Source organism: Podarcis bocagei (genome assembly GCF_964188305.1).
Source record: "Podarcis bocagei genome assembly, chromosome: 3".
Taxonomy (NCBI): Eukaryota; Metazoa; Chordata; class Lepidosauria; order Squamata; family Lacertidae; genus Podarcis; species Podarcis bocagei.
Genome location: NC_138127.1, coordinates 67244823 through 67257043, shown reverse-complemented (window position 1 = coordinate 67257043; position 12221 = coordinate 67244823). Strand labels below are relative to the sequence as shown.

Here is a 12221-nt window from a genome sequence, read left to right as displayed (position 1 = left end):
AAACACAGCTAATTCATTTATTGCAAGATTCTGATCCGAGTAGGTCCCTTTCTGTTGCCAGATTTCTGATAACAGTATTAGCCTATAAAAGGAAAAATGGATTACTCTATGATTATTGATATTGCCTAAATAATATTGATTTATACTGATAATTTGATATTTTAAGCGCTATACTGTTCTTATTTTAATGGAATTTAGAAATTACGGTCTGAGATGTACTTGATTTAAACGTAATTTAATTTATTAATTTTATCTTGTTATACCTGTGTTGCTGTATGATGTATTGAATATTGGCCTACGGCCGTAATAAACTATCTATCTATCTATCTATCTATCTATCTATCATCTATCTCCACAGCTATGTTATGCAAGTAACTCTGAGTGATCACAGCTTCTGAGGCACTTCATGAGGTGAGCTTTTGTGGGGTTTTGCATCCATGCTCAGGTGGGCTAAGATCCACCTTTGGGTTGAATCACTGGTTTGACCAGACTCCATAGGTTCCCTATGGCCATGTATTTCTAGTTGGTGGCATTGGATTCTGCATCCAAGTGTGTACGCAATGTCTCCTGCTTTGCAGACACCATGTCTGGCTGACTGGGTGGGACCATGAAAAATTCTTTGTAAATTCATAAAATTCAACAGACTCCCATACTAATTATTGGGAAGGCTTTCTCTGTGTGACAAGTCCACAACGTGCTATTACTTTATTATACCATAATGAAAAGGATTAGTGGTTTTAGCCATTGGTCTAATTTATTGTTCCAGTGAGTGCATTTCTCCCACACTGGAGAGGGCCAAAAAAGAAAGAATTTGACATTTGACATTTCCGAAACAAAGCATCATACACATCTGGAAAAAGCATAACTTGGTTAGTTTTCCTTATGCTCCACTACACACACTCCCCCATGTTTTTTGTTCTCTTTTTATTACATTTCCCCACCAAAATGGGGCTGGGCTGAGGTGTCCTACTAACAGAGGTCAAAATAATGCAAGGAAATCAGATCCTGTCTGGTGTTCCAATAAACCTATGTTTTGTTATAGATGTATTCTTCTGAGTTATACATACTTGATTCATATATAGGTATATGTATATATAAAATAGTGGGTGTTGCCTAATTTGCTTTTTAAAAGTAATCTTTATGTTGATTTACATGGGAGGGGGCACCATAATCTTTTCAGTGCTTAGGGACTCTAGGGGTCTTAATCTGGCCCTGATTTCGGTAACTAATAAATTGTGTGCCCCGTTCTTTGGGAGTTCTGGATAGACAGAAGCAGTTTGACTTTCTGGAAGGAACATTTAAAAACAGCCACATGAACATTAGGCAGAGGGATCTTATTCCAAGAAAATGGTATGTTATATTGATTTCATTAAACATTAGGAGTGAGTAACTGGCAGGTAAGGAGCTTGTTGTAGATTCCTGGAAGACTTGCAGTAGTTTAGAAGGGGTTTCTGACTTCCAGTTTTCTAAGAATGGCAGCAGTTAGGGAATCCAACACACCACCACAATTACCAAATTAGGTTGCTGAAAAAGAATCCGGAGTGGAGGACAAACTAGGAGTGAAATTTTCAATGTGAAAGGACCTATGAGCTTGGTTCTGGTACTAATCACAAATGCTTGGGCTAAGCTTGCACTTAGAGGTACTTTATTTTTTAATTATGAGTGCACACCACCACCCCTTTGAGCCATTTTGCATCTGGCTCCAGGTTGTGGAGCTTGAGGGTTCTAGGCTGCATACATACTATATCTTTAAAGCACATTATTTCCCTCAAAGAGTTATGAGCACTATAGTTTGTTAAGACTCGCTGGGGATTGTGACTCTGTGAGGGGGTGAACAACAGTGTCCAGAATTCTTTGAGGGGAAGAATGTGCTTCAAATCTGCTTTAAAGGTGGAATGAGTATGCCATCCTTCAAAATGTGCACTCTGAATTTTGCAGTACAGTTCTCCATCCAAATAATGTGTACAAAAATGGATATACTAGAGTAAAGTGTGCATAAAAACACACAGATTAGTGGGGGGGACACCATTGGGGGAAATTGCTTTGCAAAAAGGTGTGCATAGGAGGAGAAATTCACGTTTAAATGCTAATGAATTTTCATAAGGATTTTTTTAAAAAATGCAAACGGATGTGGAAATGTGGGGAATTTAGAGTAAAAGTGAGTGAAAAATTAAAATATATGTGGGGGATTCTTGGAATGCTACATAGAGACGGGCTGAAGCACAGAGGAAGAAAGGTCACATTTCTAATCAAAGTCAAGGCTCTATAGAATTTAAACAAAAATGCTGATGTTTGATTATAGAATCATAGAATCATAGAATCATAGAGTTGGAAGAGACCACAAGGGCCATCGAGTCCAACCCCCTGCCAAGCAGGAAACACCATCAGAGCACTCCTGACATATGATTGTCAAGCCTCTGCTTAAGACCTCCAAAGAAGGAGACTCCACCACACTCCTTGGCAGCAAATTCCACTGTCGAACAGCTCTTACTGTCAGGAAGTTCTTCCTAATGTTTAGGTGAAATCTTCTTTCTTGTAGTTTGGCTCCATTGCTCCATGTCCGCTTCTCTGGAGCAGCAGAAAACAACCTTTCTCCCTCCTCTATGTGACATCCTTTTATATACTTGAACATGGCTATCATATCACCCCTTAACCTCCTCTTCTCCAGGCTAAACATGCCCAGCTCCCTTAGCCGTTCCTCATAAGGCATCGTTTCCAGGCCTTTGACCATTTTGGTTGCCCTCCTCTGGACACGTTCCAGTTTGTCTGTGTCCTTCTTGAATTGTGGTGCCCAGAACTGGATACAGTACTCCAGGTGAGGTCTGACCAGAGCAGAATACAGTGGCACTATTACGTCCCTTGATCTAGATGCTATACTCCTATTGATGAGGCCCAGAATTGCATTGGCTTTTTTAGCTGCCGTGTCACACTGTTGGCTCATGTCAAGTTTGTGGTCAACCAAGACTCCTAGATCCTTTTCACATGTACTGCTCTCAAGCCAGGTGTCACCCATCTTGTATTTGTGCCTCTCATTTTTTTTGCCCAAGTGCAATACTTTACATTTCTCCCTGTTAAAATTCATCTTGTTTGTTTTGGCCCAGTTTTCTAATCTGTCAAGGTCGTTTTGAAGTGTGATCCTGTCCTCTGGGGTGTTAGCCACCCCTCCCAGTTTGGTGTCATCTGCAAATTTGATCAGGATGCCCTTGAGTCCATCATCCAAGTCGTTGATAAAGATGTTGAATAAGACCGGGCCCAAGACAGAACCCTGTGGCACCCCACTAGTCACTCTTCTCCAGGATGAAGAGGAACCATTGATGAGCACCCTTTGGGTTCGGTCAGTCAGCCAGTTACAAATCCACTGAGTGGTAGCATAGTCAAGACCGCATTTTACCAGCTTCTTTACAAGAATATCATGGGGCACCTTGTCAAATGCCTTACTGAAATCAAGGTAGGCTATATCCACTGAGTTCCCTTCATCTACCAGGCTTGTAATTCTGTCAAAAAACGAGATCAGGTTAGTCTGACATGACTTATTTTTCAGAAACCCATGCTGACTATTGGTGATCACAGCATTCCTTTCTAGGTGCTCACAGACTGTTTTCTTAATGATCTGCTCCAGAATATTCCCTGGTATTGATGTCAGACTGACTGGGCGGTAATTATTTGGGTCCTCTCTTTTCCCCTTTTTGAAAATAGGGACAACATTTGCCCTACTCCAGTCTGCCGGGACTTCGCCTGTTCTCCAGGAATTCTCAAAGATGACTGCCAGTGGTTCTGAGATCACATTTGCCAGTTCTTTTAATACTCTTGGATGCAGTTCATCTGGCCCTGGAGACTTGAATACATCTAAACTAGCCAAGTATTCTTGTACTATCTCCTTAGTTATTCTGGGCTGTGTTTCCTCTGCTGAATCATTTGCTCCAAATTCTTCAGGTCGGGCATTGTTTTCTTTATCGGAGAAGACTGAGGCAAAGAAGGCATTGAGGAGTTCAGCCCTTTCTGTGTCCCCTGTTTGCATTTCACCATCTTCTCCTCTGAGTGACCCCACTGTTTCTTTGTTCTTCCTTTTGCTACGAACATACCCATAAAAGCCTTTTTTGTTGCTTTTAACCTCTCTAGCAAGCCTGAGTTCATTCTGTGCTTTAGCTTTTCTGACTTTGTGTCTACACGTGCTGGCTATTTGTTTGAATTCCTCTTTGGTGGTTTCCCCCCTTTTCCATTTTTTGTACACATCCTTTTTTAATCTTAACTCAGTTAAAAGTTCTTTAGATAGCCACCCTGGCTTCTTTAGGCACCTTCCATGTTTCCGTCTCATTGGTATTGCCTGACGTTGTGCTTTTACTATCTCCCTCTTAACAAACTCCCAGCCATCATGAACTCCCTTTCCTTTTAGTATTACTGTCCATGGGATCTCACCCAGCACTTCCCTAAGTTTTATGAAGTCGGCTTTCTTAAAGTCAAGAAATTGAGTCCTAGTATGCTTGGCTGCTCCTTTCCGCTGTATAGTAAACTTCAGAAGAGCATGATCACTCGCGCCTAATGATCCTTCCACTTCTACCCCACTAACCAGCTCATCAACATTGGTTAGGACCAGATCTAAAATGGCTGTTCCTCTTGTTGCTTCTCCCACTTTCTGGACAATGAAGTTGTCTGCAAGGCCAGTGAGGAATCTGTTTGACCTTATGCTCTTGGCTGAGTTTGACATCCAACAAATATCCGGGTAATTGAAGTCCCCCATTACTACTATCTCCCTTCCTTTTGCATGCTTGGCCATCTGTTCCAGGAAGGCATCATCTATGTCCTCCGTTTGGCTTGGGGATCTATAGTAAACTCCCACAATGAGGTCTCTGTTATTCTTCTCTCCCTTAATTTTGACCCAAATGCTCTCACTTTGGCTTTGAGGTTCTAAATCTTGGATCTCTTCACAGGTATACACATCCCTGACATATAACGCCACTCCTCCTCCTTTCTTGTCTGGTCTGTTTCTCCGAAATAGATTGTATCCCCCCATTATTACATTCCAATCGTGGGACTTATCCCACCAGGTTTCAGTGATGCCTATTATGTCATATTTAGTTTGCTGTACCAAGAGCTCAAGCTCATCTTGTTTATTTCCCATGCTTTGCGCATTAGTGTACAGACATTGAAGTCCATTAATCCTTCCCCCATGTCTCTTATTTAAGGATTTTTTCCTCCCACCACTAGGTCTGCGTGCTGTTTGCTCCATTTGGTCTATGACATTTGGATGATCATCTTCATCAATTGATAGACTCCTACCTTCAGGAGCACTGTCTCCCTCCCCCACATTAGTCAGTTTAAAGCCCTCCTGATGAGGTTTCTGAGATTTTTGGCAAAAACATTTCTCCCAACCGTTGTGAGGTGCAGCCCATCGCTTGCCAGAAGTCCATCTTCAAGAAACTGCAGTCCGTGATCTAAGAATCCAAACTGTTCCTGTTTACACCATTTGCGAAGCCAGCTGTTCACTTCCACTATTTTTCCCTCTCTCCCTGGGCCACGTCGTTCAACTGGGAGGACAGATGAGATGACAATTTGTGCATTTAATTGCTTCAATTTCCTGCCCAGAGCCTCGTAGTCTCTTTTGATCTTCTGGAGGCTATTGCTTGCAGTGTCATTGGTTCCCACATGAACCAAGAGGAAGGGGTATTTGTCAGTGGGTTTTATGATTCCTTGCAGTCGTTCAGTTACATCTTGGATCTTAGCCCCGGGGAGACAGCACACTTCCCGAGACATCTTGTCAGGCCCACAGATCACTGCTTCTGTTCCCCTCAGTAGGGAATCCCCTATCACCACTACACGCCTCCTCTTAGGTTTGGTCGGGGTTCTTCCATGAGCTGTCCATTCCAAGGTCGCCTGCACATTCCCTGAGGACTGACTTTGCTGCTCGTCTTCATATACCTGATCGACTGAAATGAGGGAGAGATCCTCAAATGGAGTCTGCTCTTCGTCTTCCATGCTAGGGGAGAGGACCTCAAAGCGATTGTGTATTTCTAAACAATCAGAACGAACCCTGGGCCTCCTACTTCTTTGAGTCACGTTTCTCCATATATCTGGCTGCTGTGTTGATGAACTAGCCTCCTTCTCAGGGGAGTCCCCTGTCTCCTCCTTGGTGGAGACGGTGTGCTCTGTTGCTTCCAAGAAGAGCTCCAGATCTCTAATTCTTTGGAGCGTAGCTACACGTTCCTCCAGTTGCTGGACTTTGTCTTTTAAGAGTGCAATCAACATGCAATTGCTGCAGGTAAAGCTGCCTGCAACCTTTGGCAAGATGGCAAACATTGCGCAAGAACCGCAGGCGACTGCAGCTGTTCCCTCCCCCTCCATCTTGAGAACGTCGTTGGGGTGGCTACAGCGGTCCTCCATCATAAAAAGCGTGAAGACAGGACAAATAACTCCCCTCACAAAAAAAACCTAGGTCTCCCCCAACAAACGTTTGAGACTAGTGCCCCTAAATCTAAAAGATGGATCAAACTGCGCGCGCCGCTAGGCGCGCGCCGCTGCCCTGCTACCATATATATCTTTGCCATATATCTTTGCATGTGGCATGTTGATGTTCCTGAGCTCTCTAGAGAAAGAAACCGGAATATGGCAGGTCATTGCAACAAAGGACTCCTCTGGAAGTCTTTTTTATTTTGCATTTCTGATGATTTGGGCTCATAATGGTATTGGGACAATCACACACATTCCTGCTTTCCATACTGTCTGTGCCTGAAGAGGCTGGGGGGCAGCCACACTGCTTCATTTCCAATCAGTACATATCCCGTAACTTCCTCATGAAATCTTGTAACTATTAATGTCACAAATGTTCTGGTTTATTTTTTAATCCTGCTTTTGTTGTACCACAGCCCCTCCAGACAGCAATAATGTAGTAGCATTGGGGAAGCGTCACTAAACCCACCCCCTAATGCCCTATTTTTGCTTCCATGGCATGTTGCAGAATACACCAGTCTGGTGAGGTAGAAATTCTGTAAAACCCATTATCCGTAAGGCCTGATAAAAGAAACTGGTAAGAACCTAACACTGACAGAGTGAAAAACCACTCCAGATAAGATACAAGGAGGGTTCTGCACAGAGAATGTTTTGGGTGAAGTTGCATTTCAAGGACTGTGGTTGGATGAAGAGATATGGGTGGCAGAAGGTGGTTGGTCAGAGGATGAAACCACTAAGATGACATCTTTGTCCTATATAGAGTATGTTCTTATGGAAAGATCTTACAGACTCTTTGGACTCTGTCCTCTAATCCATCACTGAATAAAGTCTGACCAGTTGGGGCTTGTTGTGAGGCTCCATACTGACAAATTTCTCTTACATTTGAGAGGGCTCTGGTCTAGCCAAACACCAGGGACAGGCTGAAGCAGATCACATGAAAAGTTAATTAGTAGTAAGAGAACTTCTAGGTTACGTGAAGTTGTTTATTTGGTTGTTTGCCTGAGCTCGTAAGAGCCTTGCCTGGGTCATTGCCTGTAATGAGCAGCTGTGCATTTTTAAAATGTGGTGCTGGGAGGCAGGGGATTTGGCATTTTAGAGCTAGACTAATTTATGCAGAAAATAATTTAATTTCCATATTGGCCACTCCAACAGTTGGAACTTTACATAATGCCATAAAATGCAATTTATGGCCTGCATAGTATAATAAAAATGTGCTTACATAAGGCAGTAAAAAGCAACCTCACATACAAACATTAAAACAAATGTTACAAAGAAGAAAGGAAAGAGATAATGTATGAAATGGAAAACCCACAGCTGATTCCCTGAGAGCATCTGGCAAATAAACAAGCCTTCAATAGCTTTTGGAAAAGGACTTGGGAGATGGCTGAGTCAAGTGGCTGTTGACCACAGTTGCACAGGCCTGCGGAGATTCTCCAGTCAGCAAAACACTTAAACGAAAGGAGGTTAATTTGTGGAAATCATCTAAACAAGTCTTTGTTTTTGCGCTGAGGGTCTTGGATCCAAAGAGAAAGGTTGCAAACAACTTTGGGGGAAGGCAGCAAACATCTTGTGTGGGTGTCAGGAGGCAGTTGGAGGATGTAGGGCAGCCAACAGATTGAGAAATGTTGGAGGTATGTTGTACAGTACAGGAAAATTTCTACCCACACTCTCTCCAGGCAAGCAAATGTCACTATCAAAGACCAGGGACATATTTTAGCCAGGCAAAATCAGTCAAGGAGGATGTGAAGAAAGACCAGTGGGCAGTGTGGTCTGGGAAGAGTTGCAAGAGACAGGAAGAGACATCTGCAGGACTCTGGTTGGTTGCCCAGAAGGGGATGTGGTCTTTGGGCTAAGAAAGGTTTCCTCAGCTTTGCTATACTGAAAAGGATGTCTTATAAAGCCCCCCCCCCACCAGTCCTAGCATCCAATTTCATCTTCTGTATACATGACTTATTGCAACAAATTTTATCGCACAAGGTTTTTATAGGGTTTGCAAAACAAATCAGTTTGGCATTCCTGGGGAACGGTAAAGAAAAATCCTTTAAGTAGGCAAACGATGATTTCAGGTACGGATTGTGAAGAATTTACAAATGAGGGCCAGTGTGAGTGATGAGGTTTTTCAGCAAAAAAAGGACAGATGATAAAATACAGACATACAATGTTTATGGCTTGGTATAAAATCTGTGTCTGTACTTGGAGATTGAAAAATGTCTGGGAATATAATCAGAAAGCCAAACTCAAAACACTTCAACTATCTCAATGTGATGAGATGAACGGAACTGATTATTTTGAGCTTTTACCCAGAAAACAGAAAAGAGCCAGGATGTTCCGGCCAACAAAGTTTCTTTGGTCACGATAATCTAGGTCTAAATATCTGCCTAAAGAAAATGCTAACTTGCTAACTATCCTAGAATTCAGCTGTTCAGATGAGAAGCTGGGCCAGGCCATTTGTAAAACAAAACATTTCAAATCTTTCCCCAACTTATTTGTAGCTTGCAGAGATCCAGATGGTAGTGTACAGCCTGAGCGTGTGTGTGTTTGTGTGTGTGTGTTTTCCAAAGGCCATTATCTCAGATAGCAGAAGTTTTGCCTCCATTTAATGCTGCATCACTGAATGGCCAAAGAACACACCTATTACTCATGGCATGAGCCATGAACCAGAAGGGGAATGGGCTGCAGTTATGTAACTAGAATGCAATGCAAAGCCCATCATTGCTAATGAAGGCTCCAAGGAATGTTAATAGACTTAAAACAATCCTGCCCAAAGCAAGACATCTATGCTGCGTGCGAGAAGGATCCACCCAGACTGCCCCTGCAATGGCCATAATGGCTTCTCTCCCTGTTTTGCTGCGCTATTCAGCACCCATTCCAAGGCAAATCATTTGCGTTAATTTCCTTCTGCCCCAGTTCATATAAGCAAGCACCATTGCTTTCTCCTCCCCATCTTGTTGCATCATAGTATGGAAAGGACAGATTGCCTTAACTTTCATGTGATGTTCCACCATCTGAACACCTACACATATCATTGTGATATGTTGTCAAAGCAAATAATTTATATTTTAATGTGCACCTGAACTGATGAACGAGTTACAAGCTTCCCAAGAACATTAAAGCTTAGTCATGTATAGAGTACTCCCAATTCTCCGAAAGGCTTCTTTATTTTGCCAAAATAGGCCCACACACACACAACAGGGAAGTTCCAGTATGCTTGTGAGGGAGGACTCAGAAGTCTGCAGAAGGGCATAATATATTTAGAATAAAAAATGAGGAGGAGGGGTGGAAACTTCCCAAAAGCTGACCTGGTGAAGACTGAACATGCTTAGTGGGCATGGAATGCTAGCTGTTGCAGAGGAAGGAAATGAAAAATTTGCTTGAAATCTGGACAAAATCACTTCACGCTAGGGATGGAAGAGGGCTGATTTTGCCCGCCTTGAGGTACGTCTATGCACTGCATCAGCAAGCTCACTGCAATTAGTCACCAGGACTAGTTGTACTCCAGGAGAAATTTCATAAACATTTAGTGTTGGATGTCAGTCCAAAAGTGTAACATTTTCCCTTTGAAGATAGTATGCAGATGAAACTAATGTCCTAATACAGATTGGCTAGTATCCCGGGGACAGAAGCAGCCACAATTACAGATTTCAAGACTTGGGAAAATTCCCAAGAGAACCGAATTGCCAAAGCTGTGCTTTGAACGTGGGAAGAGCTTTTTCCTGATAGAATGTTTGCCAATCAGTGCACTTGTTTGTTATGCATAGTGTGCAATGGGCCTCACAAAAGATGCCTACTGAAGAGGAGGTATTAATGGACCCAATGCTTTCGTCACCTGGATATTTGTGAGGAAGAAAGCACTTGGAATCCCACCAGACAGTTTGTGGTTGATGAGAGCCTATGTATCCTTTAAGCAGCACATTATTAATTTATTAATTTCCATACCGCTTTATATTTTTAAGGGGGGGGAAACCCCTCAAAGTGCAATTTTTCTAGAAAAATAGGTGCCAGAACTTATAATGACCATGGTGCCTACCTGAGAGGTGCACAGAGGAAGAGTTTTGTCAGTATTCTTAACTGCAGTTGGAATTTGGGGGTTGTTCCTTGATGCGAATGGCTGCCAGACTCTGAGACCATGTAGGAAAGGTTATTTAGTTTTGTTCTTTTGTCGTTCAATTCTTTATTATGGGGAAAGCGTGAGGACATTTTTGGCACACTGACAAGCAGATCTGGGGACAAGTCTTCCTGCTATTCAGGTTGAAATCCATGGTGGTTGTGCCAAAATGTTAAGTGAAGTGTCTATGTAGGTTATCAGTAAATATCTGGTCTCTGCAATACTGCTGAGGTGGCAGTCACAGTACATATACTCAAAGTCTGAGCTTGGGTGTGAGGATAAGGGCTTGCTTTTCTACTGCTTCTGAATGCAAAAGCTTTTCTTGTAGGCATAAGCACAGGTAGCATAACAGAGAGAGCTGGTTCCCTATCCCCTCCCCATCTTATTTAGATGGCAGCAATAATTATTCCAGATCAAGGGCTATCTCTGAACCCACTTTTTAGCATGTGATCCAGTTGCAGTCAGTGGCGTAGCGTGGGGGGTGCAGGGGGGGCCGGCCGCACCGGGTGCAACATCTGGGGGGTAGGGTTAGGGGGCGCAAATCCACGGGTTAGGGGGCGCAAATCCACGGGTTAGGGGGCGCAAATTACTTGCCTTGCCCCGGGTGCTGACAACCCACGCTACGCCACTGGTTGCAGTTCAGAACTATCACGCACCAACCCTGCGTTAATTGCCAGATGAACATGCTTGATCAACTAAGTGTAATTTTATATATGTCTATTCAAGAGTGCAGTGGGACCTTCCCCCCAGTGTAGGCAAAGATCTCTTTGTAGATTAAAATGTGGTTTCTTTCTAACATTGAGACTCTTGAAGGACCTGGTGCCTGCGGGCTGCAAAGATTAACTGTCTCCTCTCTCACTGCAGGGGTCCCAGCTTGAATAAAATATTGTGGGGCCCAGGTAAGCCCCACCCCACATAATCAATCACATGACATGGTGCACACACACCACCTGAATGGCAGTGTCCACCAACTTTTTTGGGGGGGCCCAGCTGCCTCAGATTCTTTATTGGGGGGGGCTGAAGCTCCCACAGCCCCTAGGAGTTGGCTCCTATGCCTCACTGTATTGAAAACTTGATGAAAAAAGAAACAAAAGTTAGCTTTTTCTTCCAGTTTGTATCCAGATCTAACACACTCTTTGCTTTTCAGTGCAACTAGTTGCTTTTTCCAGTGAAACTACTACACCTTCCAGTTGCATGTGAGCGAAACAGACGGTACTTAATTGCAATAAATATCAGCATATCTTTTAAATTAGGCACCTGTCACAACATAGATAGATGCTGATGCTGTTTATTCTTTAAAGCCATGTAATAGGGATTATTCCTTGGCCAGCATCCAGAGGACAGCTTGACTATTTCTGCACACCAGGAGTGGGAACTTGAATAAGCCCTGCCCCACATAATCAATCACATGATGCTGTACATGGACACCATTTGAATGGCAATGCCCATCAACTTCGGAGGGGCCCAGCACCCTCAAATATTTTATTGGGAGGGCTGAAGGGACCTTGGCTGCAAACCAGGGTTTTTTGTGCTTGATTTCCCCAACCCCAGCTTACGTCACTAGAAAACTCTTTTTGAATCTGGTTGGATTTCTAAAAGCATATGGGTGTCTGTTATTCAAAGTAGACGGGGAAGTCAAAAACCCTATGAGGCATATCCAAGCCCTTGGGCC

The 12221-nt window shown here is 43.2% G+C and overlaps 1 protein-coding gene across 1 annotated transcript in view; it reads right to left on the bottom strand.

Annotated features, from left to right (window-relative positions):
• The window catches only part of LOC308583798 (uncharacterized protein), a 133794-nt gene extending 128641 nt beyond the window's left edge, over positions 1-5153 (bottom strand). The window contains exon 1 of the mRNA XM_081188138.1: positions 4044-5153. Within this exon, the coding sequence (XP_081044264.1) occupies positions 4044-5119 (1076 nt within the window). The 5' untranslated portion in view covers positions 5120-5153. The remainder of the gene's footprint in view (positions 1-4043) is intronic.
• Positions 5154-12221: the final 7068 nt, after the last annotated feature.